This window comes from Gymnoscopelus microlampas (assembly GCF_963454915.1).
Source record: "Gymnoscopelus microlampas genome assembly, chromosome: 14".
NCBI lineage: Eukaryota > Metazoa > Chordata > Actinopteri > Myctophiformes > Myctophidae > Gymnoscopelus > Gymnoscopelus microlampas.
In genome coordinates, this window is record NC_139951.1 from 43,950,056 (window position 1) to 43,969,940 (window position 19,885).

The 19,885-nt window shown below is 40.5% G+C and overlaps 2 protein-coding genes across 2 annotated transcripts in view; both read right to left on the reverse strand.

Annotated features, from left to right (window-relative positions):
• Nucleotides 1–7,950, reverse strand: part of LOC311060490 (protein tweety homolog 2-like) — a 131,240-nt gene extending 123,290 nt beyond the window's left edge. Inside the window, exon 1 of the mRNA XM_084078686.1 lies at nucleotides 7,274–7,950. Coding sequence (XP_083934812.1) covers nucleotides 7,274–7,405 — 132 coding nt within the window. The 5' untranslated portion in view covers nucleotides 7,406–7,950. The remainder of the gene's footprint in view (nucleotides 1–7,273) is intronic.
• Nucleotides 7,951–9,125: 1,175 nt separating this feature from the next.
• Nucleotides 9,126–13,312, reverse strand: rpl38 (ribosomal protein L38). The gene is made up of 5 exons (XM_084078844.1): nucleotides 13,271–13,312; nucleotides 13,034–13,059; nucleotides 11,723–11,783; nucleotides 10,788–10,910; nucleotides 9,126–9,198 (listed from the first exon to the last, which is right to left on the reverse strand). The coding sequence occupies exons 2-5, from the start codon at nucleotides 13,034–13,036 to the stop codon at nucleotides 9,173–9,175; spliced, it is 213 nt and encodes a 70-aa protein (XP_083934970.1). The 5' UTR covers nucleotides 13,037–13,059; nucleotides 13,271–13,312; the 3' UTR covers nucleotides 9,126–9,172.
• Nucleotides 13,313–19,885: the final 6,573 nt, after the last annotated feature.

Below are 19,885 nucleotides of genomic sequence, written 5' to 3' on the forward strand. Positions count from 1 at the left end.
ACCCCCTAGGGGTCCCGGACCCCCGGTTGAAGACCCGGTTGAAAACTACAGCAGGGTAAACACATGGCAGACTGCATAAGACTCACCTTATGGTACACAGTGATGTAAGCAACACAGCTGCAGCTAATCTAATTAATTAGATGTAGGTGACACCATATTTTCCATGTTTTTCGTTTCTCTTCTTTTCTTTTCTTTGACATGCCCAAAATAAGGGAGGCCAGGTTGAAACTGGTTATACAAGCATTTAATCTCTATATAAAGCTAGTCTGTATCCTCATTAAAGTCCCATTGTAAACATCTATTCATAGATCTTTACCCAGAACCCACAATCCAAGACATGCATGAGCCTCTTCTCCTGTCACCACAGGCACGTCTTCAGCAAGTTCCATCAGGCACCTCCTAGGGCTGACACATTGTTCGCTTGTAGATCTGATATTTTTTCGCTATTTTTGTGTGCACCACCATTGTACAACAAAATCATCATAACAAAAATGTATTTGAAATTTTCTTTTGTCGATTTGTTCATATATTTAAAAAAAAAAGTAACCTATATGAGCAAGATTAAGTCTGTTATTGGTTCTAATAAATGTCAGTTTTGGGTTAATTGCCTAGCCCAAGCCATAACCCAAGACATGCATGAGCCTTCTACTAAAACCACAAGCACTTCTTTAGCGAGTTCCATCAGGCAGTGTGGACTGTGTGTGGAAACATCTATTCAGTCTATCAGTGGTGTAAAAAAGTATTCACATTTTTTACTTAAGTAAAAGTATCAATACTGCAATGTAGAAAAACTCTGTTACAAGTAATTCTGGAATAAAAAAAATATTGAGTAAAAGTATTGGTATCACAATGTACTTAAAGTACCAAAAGTTAGAAAGTACTCATTATGCAGAATGTCCCTTTTCACAAGTTTTCAAATGCATAAAAATCTTTAGAAAATAGCAGATCTACAAGCTCACATTGCGTCGCATTGTGAGCTAGTAGATCAGCTATTTTCAAATGGCCGAATTGTACATAGGGTTTTAGTGGTTAATGCATGTTTTGCAATAATAATCAAAATCTACAAAGTAACTAGTAGTAACGTCTGTCAAATAACTCCAGTGGGAGTAAAAGTACAACATGTGCCTCTGAGATGTAGTGGAGTAAAAGTAAAAGTACTAGAAAACTGGAAACACTGCAGTAAGAATGCTTACTTTAAGCACAGTACTTGAGTAAATGTACTTAGTTACTCTAACACCACTGAGCGTCATTAGAGGCTGGTTGTTGCCAGCATGAGCGGACTCACACACCCAACAACACACACACACACACACACACACACACACACACACACACACACACACACACACACACACAGCAGGGAGATTACGTCGACTGGTCGTTAATTCATTAGCCAGATGGAAACCAAATGTCAATAAAGGGACACCACACACACACACACACACACACATACAGATATATTTCCAGAGGCGGTGTGTGTGTGGAGTTAAACCACCAAACTCCCTCATCAGCTCCCATAGCTCAACTCTGTGACACTACTATCACTTTTAATGATAAGAAGACAAGCATGTATCAAGCATGAGAGAGAGAGAGAGAGAGAGAGAGAGAGAGAGAGAGAGAGAGAATAGTGTTGTAATTATCCCATTAAGACCTGAGGCTACAAATCCTAACATGTTTCTGAAAATAAACTCCTGTTGCTATATCAGTGGTTCTCAAACTATTTCATGGCTTGAGGAGGAAGCATGTTATATTCTAGTTAGAAAAAAGCATGTCTTCTGTTAGTTCTCTGTGTATATGTTTAATCACTTTATACTTGGTTAACTGGGGGACCTCAGGGATCTATACTTGGACTCGTCCTCACCTCCCCCCCCCACTATGCCAAATCTGTTTGCCAAAAATATGCCGATCTACAAGCTCTGCGTCATCTTAAATAGAGAGCCAGGAGGATCTGAAAATATTTTGTTCCAGGGACCCCCAGAAGCAAATATTTGAGTTACAAATGTTCGCTTAAAAAACAAAAACAAATATTTGCACAAATTTTCACGATTTTAATAAAAATAGCAGATCTACAAGCTCATAGTGCCGCGCTATGAGCTTGTATATCTGCTATTTTTTAATAGCAAAAGAATAAAAGAGAGAGAGAGAGAGAGAGGGAGAGAGAGGGAGGAAGCATAGTGTTAATTATGCAAGCCACGACCTACATCCCAGTATCTGTACATAATCCTATAACTATATTTAATCACTCCTAAGCTGTGTAAGCATACAAGATATGTTAATGAGACCATGTGCTTTTTGCTCTTTTTTAAACCCATTCAATACGGGAACGCATCTGTGCCGCGCTATGAGCTTGTAGGTCTTCTATTTTTGAAAAAGAATCATGAAAATGTGTGCAAATCCTTGAATATATATATACATTTTTAACTCAAATGTTTGCTTCTTGGGGGGGGGGGGGGGGGGGGTCCCTGGAACAAACTATTTTAAGATGGGGGTCCGCGGCCGAATACATGTCATTTTGGGGAAAGAAAAAAAAAACTGTTAGGATTTAGAAGGCATTTGTAGAATCCCCAGAAGCAAAGATTTGAGTTACAAATGTATGCTTTAAAAAACTATATATTCAAGAGTTGCACAAATGTTCGCGATTTTTCAAAACATAGTAAATCTACACGGCACTGAGTGCTGCGCTATGAGCTTGTAGATCTGCTATTTTTGAATAGCCCAAAGCATAAAATAATGGTTATAGCTCAAATCTAAAATGACACAGTATGCGTTCCCTGATTGGGTTAAGATAACACTGCAAACCTGAGTATATTCTGGATGTCACTGTTGACGTGCATCTGTCTGCCATCTGCTTGCTTGATCATCAAAACACATACTGTAGGACGACAATGGAAACAAGTCCGCAGGACTTGTTTCCATTTGTTTGTGTTATCCTTTTAGCTTTAATGTCTGACTGTACCTCGTGCCGTCTTCATTTCGGACTAATAAAGTACTCAATCAATCAGAAATCATATTTACGATCTAAGCACAAAACATTCAACAAGTACTTTTTTCCACCCCTGGGCCTGTGTGTTCAGCCCTACAGTATGTGTAGACTGTGATAAAGAGATAGACTCAGGAGTGCTGATGGGGCAGATGATGATAATGATGATGATGATGATGATGATGAGTCACATAGGAGTTCAGCTTCCTGCTGACTAAACTGTCATCCTGAACACACAGGCAGCCAACCGAAGCTGGCTGGGAAAACCCCTCCATCACAACCACACACATCCATCCATCTCTCTCTCTCTCTCTCTCTCTCCCTGCCTCTCTCACATTCTCCCCATTTCTCTCTTTCTTTCATGTGTTGTGATTTAGAACCCTTAGTTTGTTGTGATCCTGGGTCTCTATGACAACGGTCACTCGAGTCGAGCTGGGAGAACAAGATGACACGGAGCTTGTAGATCGGCATGTTTTTGGCAAACAGATTTGGCGTGGGGGGGGGGGGGGGGTTGGACGAGTCCAAGTATAGATCCCTGGGGTTCCCCCCAGTCAACCGAGTATAAAGTGATTAAACATACACCGAGAACTAACAGAAGACATGCTTTTCTTTACTAGAACATGTGAGTCACTCATAACGGATTCAGAAGTCAGCGAGATGGGAACAGATCGGAAACATGATTTTTGATTGATTGATTGAATTGTACACCACTGCACAGGCCACAGTCTGCATGCTGTACCAGTGGTTCTCAAACCTTTTCATGTCAAGGACCCCCAAATTGACACTTATTAGCCCGCAGACCCCCATTTGAAAAGATAAGCCAAGGACCCCCATATGAGAAGATTTTTACGGCTCTAGCAGTGATTCTCAACCATTTTAATTTCAAGGACCCCCAGTTTGACATGCATTAGGCTACGGACCCCCCATTTAATGGCATTTATATCTCTGGGACCCCAATTCATATTGTAAAATCAATGTTAATGTAACTTTGAGAGTGTACAAATGGAACCACATGGACGCTAACGGGTCCATTTGGTTCCATTTGTACACTCTCAGAGTTACAGACCCATAAGAGTCCATTTGGTTCCTGTCCATCATTTATCTGGGGACCCCCTGGAACCCCCTCAAGTACCCCTGGGGGTCCCTGGACCCCACTTTGAGAACCAATGCTGTAGACTGGACACACATGGACAAGAAAACAAGTTTTTCTTTTTTTCCGTCTTGATGAAGGTCTAACGACCGAAACGTCGATTTAATAAAAAGCATCCTTTTTGCGAGTTCCAGACAGTGTGCAGGACCTTTTTTTCTTTGATTTGACATCATAGATCCTTTTCTGAACATTTGGACCTTCCTGGTTGTCCTTACAAACCTGTCACTAACCTTTGAGGTGTGCATCAGCCTTATTTCTTTATGTAGTCACTACATAAAGAAATTTGTATTTTTGGATGACTTTCACTGGAGTGAAAGTCATCCAAAAATACAAATACTCGAGTAAAGTGCAAATACTCAAAAACAATTACTTAGAGGTACACTCAAGTAAATGTACTTAGTTACTGTCCACCCAGGCGCTGAGCTTTAAAATGCTTAACGAATTAAATGGCAAAGAAATTCCATATTCACAGATGTGAGGAAAATTCATTTACATCCTCATTCCCTCTCTGTGCAACTTCAAAGGCATGAGTCAGACAGACACACTGCTGCCTGTCTGTCTGTCACCTCCTCTAGAGAGAGGGGTGTGTGTCAGACAGACACACTGCTGCCTGTCTGTCTGTCACCTCCTCTAGAGAGAGGGGTGTGTGTCAGACAGACACACTGCTGCCTGTCTCTCTGTCTCCTCCTCTGGGGGAGAGGGGTGTGTGGGAATTGTTGTGACTCCCATGAGAAGAAATGTATTCATAATGATGTATGTATGTAGTCCCCCTACTCATGTACCCAGGCAGACGTCTCTCTCTCTCTGTAGCCCCCCCTACTCATGTACCCCCCTACTCATGTACCCCCCTACTCATGTACCCCCCTACTCATGTACCCAGGCAGAAGTCTCATGCTCTCTCTCACTCTCTCTCTCAATTTCAATTCAGAGGAGCTTTATTGGCATGAGAAAACGTACGTTTTCATTGCCAAAGCAAAAGTGGAACAAAACAATGTGTATGTACAATTAAATACAAAATATAAATGGGAATAAATAAGAGTGTAAAGAGAGCTGTGTTACATTGCAAGTTAGAGGGAAGACTATCTTCCGAAACTATAAAAATGGTGCATTTTCTGTCAGAAAGTTACACACGCACACGCGCACACACACACACACACACACACACACACACACACACACACACACACACACACACACACACACACACACACACACACACACACACACACACACACACACACACACACACACACACACACACACACACACACACACAGCTGTATCAACTTCATTGTTTTACAAATGTCAACCGTTACTCAATGTAAAAACAACTTGTTTTTTTGTCCTTTAAACTTAGAATAGCCTACCGTCTCAGATAGAATAGCTTTCAGCGTGACAGTGATAAGGTTTCAAAAAGAACACATTCACCCAGCCAGTTAGTATGAGCTTCGGCCAGGACTAGCCTACTGCATGTGATGTGAACCAGTGGGTGGTTCATCACCAGGCTCTAAATTTGTCAATGGAAGAAGATAAGAAGGGAAACCACCTCCAACAACAGTATTAAAGCATTCTACCAGTATAGGATTGGTTTTGTGTTATGAATCAAAATAAGTGCCGGGATTGCAGCTTTACGCCTCAAAAGATACATGTGTGACTTTTGCTTTAACACACTGTTTCTCAACGTCAGGTCCGGGGACCTTACGGGGGTACGAATGGACCATTTGCAGGTCTATTGGTTTCTGAAAATGTTTCATGTCAAGGACCCCCAAAATGATGTATTTGGCTACGGACCCCCCATCTCAAAATATTTTGTTCCCGGGACCCCCACAAGCAAAGATTTGAGTTGCAAGTGTTCGCTTTAAAATAATATATATTCAAAGATTTGCACAATTTTTCAAAAATAGCAGATCTACAAGCTCATAGGGCGGCACCAAGTGCCGCCCTATGAGCTTGTATATCTGCTATTTTTTTATAGCCAAAGTATACAACGTTATGCTATATTAACACATTTTGCTGGGGACCCGCTGGACCACACTTTGAGAACCAGATAGATAGATAGATAGATAGATAGATGTGTATTTCAGACACAGCAGGGGTCCATATAAAAACAGAGATACAAAACAGACAACAAAAACACAGAGATAGCCTGAGTAGGCTACCACACTGATTCCACTCCATTAAAGCCCAGATCAGTTAAACAACACATGTAAACATTGCCTCCAGTGTTTACAGAAGCACGAGGAATACCTTGTATCACTCTGTGTGATCCCTGTTACGGTCATAATCAACACATTCTTTGACTCCATCAGTCTACACATACATCTATACATAAAATGCCTCAATACAGCATGAAAGGTGGGAAAATTACTGGTCACAAACATTTCACTTGCACTAGTCCATCTTGGGAGTTTAAGCAATATTCAAAATGAGAGTGCACAAATGTAACCAAATGGACCCGTACGGGTCCATTTGGTTACATTTGTACACTCTCTATCAAAAGGTGGGTCCCTCAGTGGTCTATATGCACATTAACCTGTGGGTCCTTGAAATGCAATAAGGTTGATAAATCACTCCTTTAACAGCATAATGGTATGTTATTTTATGTGCTGTGGACCATGTGTCCTTAATAAAGTTTGATTGATTGATTGATTGATTGATCATAATGCTGTGGAACCAACCAGGAGAACATCTATAGTTGTACTAAGCCCGCTGGTATGGTTCTGATCAGGAGAACAGCTATAGTTGTACTAAACCTGCTGGTATAGTTCTGATCAGGAGAACAGCTATAGTTGTACTAAACCTGCTGGTATAGTTCTGATCAGGAGATCAGCTATAGTTGTACTAAACCTGCTGGTATAGTTCTGACCAGGAGAGAACAGCTATAGTTGTACTGACCTGCTGGTATGGTTCTGATCAGGAGCAGGGCTATAGTTGTACTAACCTGCTGGTAGTTCTGATCAGGAGAACAGCTAGTTCTGATCAGGAGAACAGCTATAGTTGTAGGCTACTAACCTGCTGGTAGTTCTGATCAGGAGAACCTCATCTGACCTTGTATCGAACTGTAGCCTACTTTCCTGTGCTTTTTTTGCAAACTGCTAATAAAGTATTCAATCAATCAATCAAAAAGCTATAGTTGCACTGACCTGCTGGTAGTTCTGATCTTCGGGCTCGAACACGTTGTCCGTGGGCTGGAACCTCAGGTTGATGTGAGGGAAATTGTGGAGCCAGTAGGTCCACCAAGGAGCGATATAATCCACCCGAGCAGAAGAAGACATGATGATGATCTCCTCCTCTACAGCCTTCCAGAACCGAACAGAAAGAAAAGTTGAGCTGTGTGGGAATTAAATTAGCCCCTTTTCTTTACATGCACCCCAAGCAGCGGACACACCGAGGTAGTCCGTCCGCTCCACAAAGATCTCAATCCAGTCTCATATCAAAACAAAAGGCTGTGAACATGAAGACTGTCAACACTAGACTAGCCTCCACACATACAGACAAAAGACACACAAACACACCAAGTCACACATGGGCGACAATAACGCTGCAAACATGGGATAATCTCCAGGTTTCTTTGCATGTATGATGTGGTTTATTCCTCATGTCTCCAGATCCCTCCCTTTGTGCGTGTTTTAAGTCCCAAACCGTCCCACAGACAGAAGATAGATCCGTACAAAAAGCCCGTCCCACGCCGTATGACACACACGCGCTCCTCCGATCATCTCCCACTGACACGGACTGGAGGAGCCGAAAGCAGGTCCGTGGACGCGCAATTACGCTGGCGACGCGCGGGCACGGCGCTCACTTTAATGAGCGTCACGAATATATATATAGGAGCACACACACTGGACACTACTGCTGGACATATCGTGGTGTATTACTGAAACATCGTGACCCCTTCTCTTACTGAAGAAGCCCTGGTTAGCCCGATTACATTATCATGTGTTGATAAGGCTCTGACAAGTCACTGTACTGTACTGCCATCTAGGGGATGATGTTTGGAAACAAAAAGGCTTGTTTTGGAGGCACATTTTGGAGAAATGGTCAGTTGTGTAAGTACTAATATATTTATTTACTTAATTAAAAGTATCATTACCACAATATAAACACTCTGTTACAAGTAAAAGGCCCGTGTTCAAAATGTTACTTGAGTAAAAGTAGAAACGTATTGGCATCGAAATACACTTGCATACAGGCAGAATTAAATCCTTCATTTTGGCCTCGGTGGCTTCATGGTCCAAAACGTCAGTTTTCGTGTGGATCAGTAATTAAAATAATAATAATTTGCAGTTCGCAGTTTGGTATGCATTATCACGGACCTGGGACCCCCATAACAGTGTAGTTATCAAGCATGTGTAGCCTGGGGACCCCCTCAAGAAACCCGGATGCCACTTTGAGAACCACTGATGAAGATCAATTTCCTTTGGTTGATGCATGAACAATCTGTCCGTCATCACACAGAGATGAACTCAGAGCATGTTTCATGAGGTTGCAGCCTTCTAACTGACTGTGCATTATTAAATGGTGAAACTGATTAATGTCAGAGATGAAGATAATGGTATACATGTGTTAAAAGTATACAAGCAAATTTGGTTAATGAATAAAATATGCAGACGTAGGCTTTGTAGGCATTTAGTTCTGCCAATTCCCCCGATAAATAGTTTTTGTTCCATTCAAATATTGGCCCCTGGCAAAACACATCGATGCAGTTGCAATAAATTACACAGAGTTATTGGTTCATTTGCTTACAAAGGACTGGATTGTTGCAAACACTTTTCCTCAGCCACTTTTATTTGCTTAGTCTGCCATCTTGTGGACACTCCAACCAATGACATACAGCCCAGTTCGATGCCACAATCTCCTCATTTATCCATAACATGACATGAAACAAACTTATTTTAAGTACAACTTGCAGATAAATCTACATTGCTGGCATAGCAATACAACAAAGGCATACAAAAAAAAGGGGGAAATAAAATATATCGACAGGACAAGAAATCCGGTTTTCCAATTTTTATTACAATGATCTGTACATAACAAAGGACTTATTTCAGCTCCTTCACAGCCAGACCTGGAAAACAGAGATGAGATGGTGTTAGAACATACTTTACAGACTGTCTGTAGAACACAATGACCAGATGCATGGATTAAAGCAAAATAAAATCTTAGAAATGGTGTCCTAATGTGCGATTTGTGAATCAAGTGTGAAAGTAGCCCCCCACACACTGGTGCCGTTTCCTAAACACCACAATATGTACAATTATGTTTTAGTAATATTGTTCCTGTGGGCGAAGAAATCACAGATTGAGGCTTTAACCTCCTAAATCTTATATGAATTATCCAAGACCATTAACATTTTATGAAAGATGCTTCAGAACATATTGCAAGTTTGACCACTTCAAATGCTCTAATCTTAAAATATTAAGCGAAAATATCCCATCTGCAAGCTTGCGAGAGCTTGTAGATCGGCTATTTTCGCTGCGCAACATGCTTCCATAGAAGACAATGCTGGCTGCTATGGAATCCAAATGACTGAAATCAGTTGTGGCGACTGAGATAACTTTAATCCATACAGAGGACAGTTGAAGCACAACTTCCAGGAAATCTGCTCTCCCCACATCACCACAAAATCAAATGTTTTTTCCATCTCGTCATTGTGTCAGTGGACCGGTGGAACTCAGATTTCGGAAGTTGACGAAACTAAGCACTTGGTCCATTCTTTGTTCTAGCAAGCGTGTAAATTCACCGTAGGCACAGAGAAGCCTGCTGTGTTTGGACAACTTGCATAGTTAAATACATTGAAAAACCCATCGACTTCCAAAACAAATGGCGAAAATAGTCAATATACAAGAGATCTGCCATTGTTGTGTGTGTATAGGGGCTGATGTGGTTAATACAGTGGGTGTTTCATAATCTACTACATAGCTTTGTCATGACAAAATATGGCAAGTTTACGGATGGTTCGACTGACAGGAATGTCTGTCAGATGGCCAATAGTCAATAGACAAACATCATTGACATACTATAGGTTATAGTTAAGGGGGTGTATGCGATTTCTTACCCCTTTCTTTTTTGTTAAACTAAGTGTTAAATAGCAGTACAGTTTATACCCACAGCAATCCTTGCTATAGTGTTTGTTCATTAAAAGAGGTTTCCTATCTCTCCACTTCCTTAGTAAACAGACAATACATGTTCAGGTCAGGATACCAATTTCATCCAATCAGGATAGACATTTGTAACCCACCTGAAAATAATTTGTTAAACTGTTTATTTAAGAGTTGGAGAGATTGGAGACCCCGTTACTTAACAACCATGACCACAATCACATCTTCAAAGTACAGCACTAGCACATCTCATGCATGCATTTCAATGCACGCTGTAGTGTCTGCCAGGGCCCCAAATGAACACCAGCCGTCACCAAATTCCGGTAGTTTTAATTTGGTGTATACGTTTCAGAAGCCACCTGACACTTTGGTTGAATGGTTTTTGCGACAGAATATTTGCATGGAGGGTTCAGATGCAGATTACCTTTATGCATGATATGCAACACAAAAAGGCTGTGTATACTGTACATTTTATATTTTGGCTGATGAGCTCAAAGTTTTTTGGGACCCTGGTGTCTACCACAGTAGTCTTTCGGTCATGGTCAGCGGTACTGACCTGGGGGCAGGGACTGCTTGAGCTTCTCAGCCTTCTCCTTGTCAGTGATGACCAGGGTGTACAGGTACCTGCTGCAGCGCACCTTGAACTTCACATTGTCCTTGTTCTTCTTGATCTTGACGGCTGGAGAGGACGAGAAAGAACAAAGACAAATTGAGTTACAAAAATAGTCCATCTAAATTGTCCGATTTCACGACAAACTAAACATTTTTTTAACTCCCTGTGGCCTGTTGAGGTTTTACACATAACTTTGTCTAGATTATTTTTCTTTCATCACCTGTACTACTTTTGTTTTGTCCTGGTTTTACCTGGCCTGGATCTTCCCTGGGGTTACTTTGACCCAATTCTAATGAGGTCTTTTTCCAACAGCAACTAAGCATGTCCACATTGTCATGCATCAAATCTATTCCAGGCCAGTGGCTCTCAACTCAACTCCTGGGAATTAATTTCTTCTGTGTTCCCTATTCAGCCTGCAGTCAACTGCATTTGTCTTTACTGTAAGCTAGTCAGTGTTATTCTAACGCAGAAGAGCACAAATTGAAGCTCTATTTGGTGACATCTACTTACAACTAACAATTAGATATACACACAATATTGTACAGCATACATAATCCATTATAGGTGACTTAAGTTAATACAATGGCAAGCGATGCACAGTTTAACTAGAAATACTGTATATGCCTTAACAAACTACGGGTCTGTACAGCTTTGTTATAGTCAAATGGGTACAAATAAACGCATGAATTGCTCTTTAAATACACCTATGAAAAAAAGGAATGATAAAGGAAAACGTGTTCCACGAATTGTGAACCACTGCTGCATCAGCTAGCTGTGGCATGCATGCACAACTCTGTACTTTGCATTTCTAACATCCAGTGTTATTGTATACATACACACAGGCAGGTGATTAACGTGATACAAGCAGGGAGACTTACACTTGGCATCCTTCCTCCTTGCTGTCAGCAGGAAATCTTTGATTTCTTCGATCTTTCGTGGCTGTAACACAAAAAGAAAAGGACAATAAATGACAAAGTTTTGACTGATGACAAGAGCATCATTCGACTGACTTATGCTGACTTGTGTCAGCATACTGTAACACACAGGTACACAGCAGGTTCATGTTAGTTGATTTGTGCTGCTCCCCCCCACCCCAAAATGCACATTTACATTTTGTCAGTGGACCGGTGGAACTCAGATTTCGGAAGTTGACGAAACTAAGCACTTGGTCCATTCTTTGTTCTAGCAAGTGTGAAAATTCATCACTGGCACTGCAGCCTAGGATGTTTGGATCACCTGCAGTTATGATCGAACATTTTGACTTCGGATACACTTCCAATGCTGCTCAATCAGTAGTTCTCACACTTCAAGATTTTTCAAAAAGAGCAGATATACAAGCTCTGTACTGCACAAAGCGAAGCGATATGAGCTTGTAAATCTGCTATTTTTCAATAGCCAACGCAAACATCTAAAATGACAGATAAAAAACATGAGTGATTCCAGTCTGCTGCCAAGTGGCTTGTCTAATCTAACACACAATTCTGCCTCATTCATTTCGACCATGCAGGAGCTTTTTTTCCAAGCCACAAAATGTTGGGAGTCGGTACAACAAAGCATTTCACCCACTCTTTTTAAAACCTGCAATATTGTGTGATGTGACAACCAATACGTTATAGTACTGCGTCTACTACCTCCCATCTTAGAGCTATCAGTTAGCATCCCTGTATCTGACTAGTACAGAACCTACCAATACTAGAAACACTAACCTACAATATAATAGCTTGCAGGTGTCAGACAAGTTATAACAGTTCAAACCCGACAGACCGCTTCTGTTACTTACAAATAATCCAAAACCACCACCACCGTTCACTGATGATCAACACCATAGCATAGCTTCACACAGAACAATTCAGATGTCCCATGCACTCCCACACAATTACGCATATGGCAATGAGGCCGATAATGGCAGATCTACAAGCCCACAACGCGAGGCGGATGCAACGCCTTGTGGGCTTGTAGATCTGCCATTATCAACGCGAGGAGCCACACCGTCATACGACGAATGAAGCACTACAAGCACACAACGCTGGTTAGCATTATTAGCAACATTAGCTTCAACCGAAGCTAACCGCTGCAAGAACAAGCACATTAATAGCGGACACGGTAAACGCACGATAATCACACGTTACGAACGTTATTATAAGCATTATAAAGCCACGTAAAGTTGATTAAAAGTGAATAATTCTCACCATGTTGCCGTTTCAGTGACTGGACCCTGGAGAGGAGAGAGAAATAATATGGAGTTAGAAATCGGCTCAGAACGGCTCAATGAAATGCTCTGTGATAATAATTCCTATGCGGTCATCTGGCCGACGTACACATATATCGTGTTTTAATGTACATTTGGTGGTATTTGTTAGTGTGAAAGAGGATGTTTTATGATTGTAAAACGTTATTTCATTGATGAAGGAAATGCGGAAACTCACGCAGTCAGTCAGGGAAAGGATGAAAAGGGACGTCATTTCCGCTCTTCGTTGTTTATATACGGGCTACGGCACGACGCGAAGGACAAAAGGTGTCAAAACCCAAAACAATGTACCGTATGTTTAGATTATTTTTTTATGTTGCGTATATATAGACATACATGTCATTCTATGTTCAAATAATATTTAAACGTTCCATGTTATGTTTTTAAACAGGGTTAGTGTTATAAACAATGTTATTATATTAGCCATGTTTTATATATAGGTATAGGTTTTACACTGAATCATATGGCTAGGAAATTCAACCTCTTAAGTTTGTGATTCTCAAGGCAGGACTGCATTTTCACTCACCTACTGTACATCATTGTGTGGGCAAACATATTGTATATTATTTGCCTTTAAATGTCTCTCTCCATTAATTGAATACACAGGACCACAATGTAAAGAAGCCCTTGGGGCTTTTTGTGTTATCCTTTTAGCACCATTGTAAAATTGTACTATTTGGAAACTGTTAATAAAGTATTCAATCAATCAATTAAAAAAAAAAACACCGTTAACACAACCTCACAAACAATCTATCTCTTCCTTTGCTGAACCATCGCAGCTGAATTCCTTCCATCAGAATGACAGAAGATTGAAACTTTTTCCTTTTTGGTTTCTATCAATATTTAATATTCAAGTGTTCAGGTGTCAAAGGGGGTAGAGCTGACATTAATCATGACCTTCACATTTCTGCTTCAAAGCCTAATGTCAAAACCCAACAGGACATGTTTATTTCATTGGTAACACTCCCAATACACAGGCCTGCATGAAGGCAGGATGGTTAACAGGCTTTTTTATATATCGGCTCTGTCTGGCAGAAACCTCATAATTATGTCCAAAACTGTTACTTTTCAGGATTAAAATTCAAAAGCATCAAAAGTAGCAGAATTTGCAACGCATGTCATCAAGCTTGTAGATCTGCTACTTTTTATGCTTTTGTGTGATGCTGTAGTTAGTGTAGTATGATCAAGTAAGGCATTAATTAATTAAATACAGTTAGAATATGGAGATAGGGTATAGCGTTAGGAAATAAAACTGTTCTAAATCTAAAAAACAAAAACTTTAGACTTGATATTGTCAATATTCCGTTTTAAGAGCTTTTCATAGCTTATATTTCACTAAAGCCAAAGAGAAAATAAAAAAAAACATTAAACTTGATGTGATTGTCATATAAAATACATTCTTTATTGCACAACCTATTACAAACTTAAACTACTACTTATACAACTGTTACTTTACTTTAAATAAAATATGAAAGCATATCAATGTACAAAAGAGAGAGAAAACAAAAGATAAAGCATACCCAATGACCATACAAAATTAAATAGTAAGCATGTACAAAATAACAAACACAAGGGCTATGAGATCCCAGCCAAAAAGAACACAGGACCATATATGAACCCAGCTCTTCCACCTAAACTACCAAAACCACAATTAAACTAAACTAAACCAAAACAAGGCTCATAAATTTGAATAACGGTGAGAGAGAGAGAGAGAGAGATCCAGGAGGCCTCTTGTTGTCCTGCTCGGATGGGGAACCTGTGAGAAGATCATCCTACTATAATTCTAGTAACCTGACGGTGGGTGGGTGGATGGAGTCCTGGGTCTCCGATCAAACTGCGCATGCGTCGTGTTGCCAGGTTTGGCGAGAGAAACAAGCAACGAGGTCTATGAAAACGAGGCCAAACCAAACGAACCCTATACCACCAACATGCAACCTGATAATAATGTCCAAAGCATGTCTGTGTATGTTTACATCCATTACTGTGTTGGCGTTAGTTGGGATTAATGTTTATTAGCCAAACCAACTTAACATGAGCCGTTAGCGTGATGCTAAGCTAACGGACGTTTGGCGCTAGCATGCGGCTAACGCTAATGCTAACGTTGTCATCGTGACTTAATCAACAATGTAAACATTTCATCAACAAACTTTATGAACCTTACTGTGGTTAATATTATCAGTGCTACCCAAGTCGTCCATTGAAAAGTATTATTTTGGTGTATTTTGTGTATTGTAACTTGGACACTGTAAGTTAATGGTAGCTGGGGCGACGAGTTGTTGGCTCATGGTTCAGAATGCCTCATGGGTATTGTAGTCATTTTCTGCTATTTCGGTTCTACTGTGATAGACTGCGCTACATTACCTGCTGTTTAATTGTGAATCATATATGCTATGAATATATGGTAATACAATGTTTATTTTCCTGTATTTCCAGGTTTATGACCTGTGTCATCTATGACCTGTGTGTCATCTGTGTGTCCAGTACTTTGTACTGTGTTGGTTAAAAATAAAACTACAAAAAGACAAAACACGAGTTGTGACAAAGACGTGTGATTCTCTGATTAATGTTGTTAGTGGTGTAAAATGCCATCAAAAAATATACTCAAGCCTGCTGCAGGGCAACAGAAAATAGCAAGCCTATTTTGCTATTTTATATAGCAATTTTTTATATATGTATATATATATATATATATATATATATAGAACTATAACAACATAGTATTTATATATCCGTTTTTATATTTATATTTTGCTATATTAAAATAGCAAGCCTATATTGCTGCTATTTAATGTACTTATATACTGTTCTATGTTTGCATATAATTTGCAAATATTAAAGATTTGGAATTGTGTAGATTTCTTTCAGAGACATGTATGGACTGTTATATCTTGAACATTTATTCATTTCCACTTACCAGACACTTTTTTTATGGTAAAAATGAGCATAAAAAGCAAAATACAGAATTCAGAAATATTAAAATGGAAAAAACAGAATTTGGGAAAAAAATAAAACGGATTTCATATGGCTCTTGCCGCGACGGGAGCGACCGGGGGGGGGGGGGGGGGGGTGCCACGACGGGACGCGCGCGGGGGAGAAACCGCGCGACAGGACGTGCATTAACCCCACGTTTGCAACGACTTTCGTCTGCGCCCTTCACCGGGTATGGTCTAGTAACTGTAATTGCAGGAAAGCCAAAGTAATGTTTTTCTTTTTCTTTTCTTTTTCAACAATAGTGTTTTGTTTTAAAATACTTTCGTAGAGACAAACTCATGGATTCTCCTCAGGACCACCCTGGTGTTCCATGGGTTGTTGTTGGGGTCCTGGATCAGGCTGGAAGTCCAGGTGAAGTTTAGCCTGATTCTCAGTGAGTGGGGTCTAATGGTCTGGAGCCAGGTGGTGTCATCTGTAGCATCCTGTGTGAGAACAAGTAGTGATGTCTCCATCTAGTGGCCAAATCTAGTGGTTTGTGTTGCACCCTGCTGTCAGCTCTGTCAATAAGAGGACTCTGGACTTCATCTGGCCATGTAGTGCAGGAACAAACCCTCAAAAAGAGCCTTAGTTTTTGAGATACCCCTACCCGGGGTAGAACAAAACGGGACGTCGTTTTTTTCCCATATCTTTAAGATGCCCCCTTCATGAAATGGATTGTCCCAAGTTTTACTTTTACTGCAAAAGTCATGAAAGTTTTGGGATTTCCCTACATCCCAAAACAATCAGAATGCCAATAATTGGTTCTATTGTGAATCAGCAGCCTTTTATATAGGGCCTTAAATAGGTGGAAATAGCAAAAAGTTGACTTTTCTGAGCAATATCATACTTGTAATTTTGGTCCTATTAATCAATACTTATAATCAATGTATTTAATGTCCGCTATCCTATATATTGCATGCACGTTGTTGTGGTTATTGGTTTTGGTATTTTGAATCTATTAAATCGTTTAGATCCAAGGTGTTGTTTTAAATATGGTTACCCACTAGGCTTCTCTGCCCTGCCAAGGTAAAGAGCAGTAACTACGAAATCAAAAATCACTGAAAAATGGGTTTAAAAGTGCTTCAACTGGTCAGCCAAATGAGATATCGGCATATAAGTGATATTACACTAATTGTGCATCTGTTCTTGAGGTAATTGTTTATCCCCCAAAATCACAAAGGACAATTTGACCTTTGGGATACACAAATAAGTCGGCGTGTCCAAAAACGTAGTTACTGCTCTTTACCAACTGCTCTAGAACAACTCAGTCAGAATCAGAATCAACTTCATATTCACATCAAACAATGACCTACAGGTGTAAAAGAGAATACGTTTTAGTGTGATGCTCTCAACATTACTGTTACAGGAGGAGAGAATAAAGAAGAAAGTAACACACACAGAACAGTTCAAATAACAGGAAGACACAGCCAAATCAACGATACCAAGTCTGATCCAGTTTACAATATCAGTGTCTGAAGTGCATGGAACCTAAAATATACAGTAGTAGACTAGGCAGAATTTCAGAAAATGTGCTTGTATAAAATGCTGAAGGCATTTCGTGTTTATTTTTGGTATACAACATTTCTAGGGGTATTAAGGGGTGCTGAATCCAAATCTGCTGTATACCCAGCGCAAAAATGTCAATTAAGGCCTCAAAATTGAGAAATTCAACATGGCCGCCAGCGCCAGGACCTCTTTCCAAAAAAACAGGTGCTAAACCCACATTCTTTATTCTACTGACATGAAACTTTGCACAGAACATCTGCACTTATGGGGGAAGAAAGTAGGAATATAGCTGGGGTGCAACCATGAGAGTAACAGGGTGTTTTTGACTGTCTAACTGTAATCTTTGTATAGGCGAGGATACAAAAATGACATTTCTTCAGTGTTTGCAGGAATACTACAGCAATTTGGTAATAACTGTACAGTGTTGGACACCAACATTGGAATCCCCCAAGTCTTAGCTTTCTTCAGGTACCAAGTTTATGCCAGTAGCCCTTATAAGTCTGGATATATAAGCATTTTAGTGTAAGCATGCTGTTTTAGGAGAATTTTCAAAAGATAAATGGTGGGGCTTATAGTAGGGTCCGAAAGTGAGGTTCTGTGACCATCCTTTGGCAAGTACGTTTTGATGAGGATCATGAGGATTCCAATTCTGACACAATTTTAATTGTAAGACCTCGTTTTGACTCCGAAATTCAAGATGGCCGACATCCAGTAGATTATAAACTTATACCCAGGGGGCAAAGGGGGGTATGCTGCATTTGCCCTGCCATAAAAGGTTGGCCACAAGAAATAATATCTATGACCCAGTAGGATCACAACCTATATGGACAACCCGGTCACCTTGCTGCTGGAAATCCAAAATAGCTTTGGCAATAACTTTTGAACCAGATGGGCTAGAAATAAAAACTTGGTGTCTATTTCATGGTTTCAGAGCATGAGAAACTCAATGGAATACTTATCTTTATGATTGGGTGTGTCTGGACCTTTCATTTGCATATTTCCAAGATGGACGCCACTCGAAAATGAGTTTTACTATGACTTTTACAGTGACAGCTGACTGTTATGGCAAAAAGTCTGCTTTTTAAGTAATATGAACACATTTGGTCAGTTTGAGCTTTAATTTATATGTCAGAGTCGTGTAATCCGGGATGCAGAGATGGTAGTCAAGGCAGCAGTGGAGACTAGCCCATTTACAGTGAGCACATCATCCATGATCAACATATCTACAGGACAGTGTGCTGATTCCACAGTCAAGGACGACTTGATGAGTGTGAAAGAACTGGGTCTGAAGGCACTGTGTGAGTCACTGTCCAGTGAACAGAAGAAGACAAGCATAATGAAGCTTAACACTTTCTACACTCAAAACACAAAACCTAAGGGGAAAACCTCAGCACCTGCAAGAGCAATGAAATTACTGCCCTCCTGCGCATGACCCAAATCATAGCCAGTGGTGGAGAACTCAACCTTGTTGACTTTATAGGCAACCACGAGTGCAGTGACTTCCCCCCTTCCCTCTTCCAGGAAGATGGCAGGATGAGAACAGGTACCAAGGCAAGCCTTGTTAAGGTCCTGAAAGAGGAGACCAAAGTTGCATGCATCCCTGACCTGCCTACAGAAGACATAAAAACAGCAGTAGTTATTGATGCCATGTATGCCATGCGCCATTGGTCGTTCCTGAAAGGTGAAGCATTTGGAACAATCGCTGAACGATACCAACGTCTGCTGTTGAATGATGTGCCTGCTGGCACAGAGATCATTCACTTCTGTTTTGACCGGTACAGTGGACCTAGTCTTAAGACAGCTGAGCAAGAACACAGATACTGTATGCTTGACCAAAACCTACCAAAGAATATGAAGTCTGTATGCATTACACAGCTCCAGATCCTCAGGAGTTTTTTGCTGTGTCAGCTAACAAGGCAAACCTATTGAGTTTCCTCTGTGACGAATGGTGTGAAAATGTGAAACTTAAGTCGGCCCTTGGTCCAACACATCTTTACCTGGGTGGGGGGTTTAAAGAAGAGACAAGGAGTGTGGTGATCAAGGAGGGGTCTATTGAAGATGTCCCTGCACTAGAATCCACACAACAGGAGGCTGATACAAGAATAATACTCCACACCCTGTACAGTGTCCAGAATGACAAAGTTGACAGAGTTGTCATCCATGCCAATGACACAGACATCATCATCATGTGCCTTTACTATGCAGCAACCCATCTCAGATGCCTTCCAGAGCTGTGGGTGAGAACAGAGCAAAATTCATACCTTCCTATCCATCAAATGGTATCAGCACTGGGGCTCGCACAGTGTCGTGCCCTGCC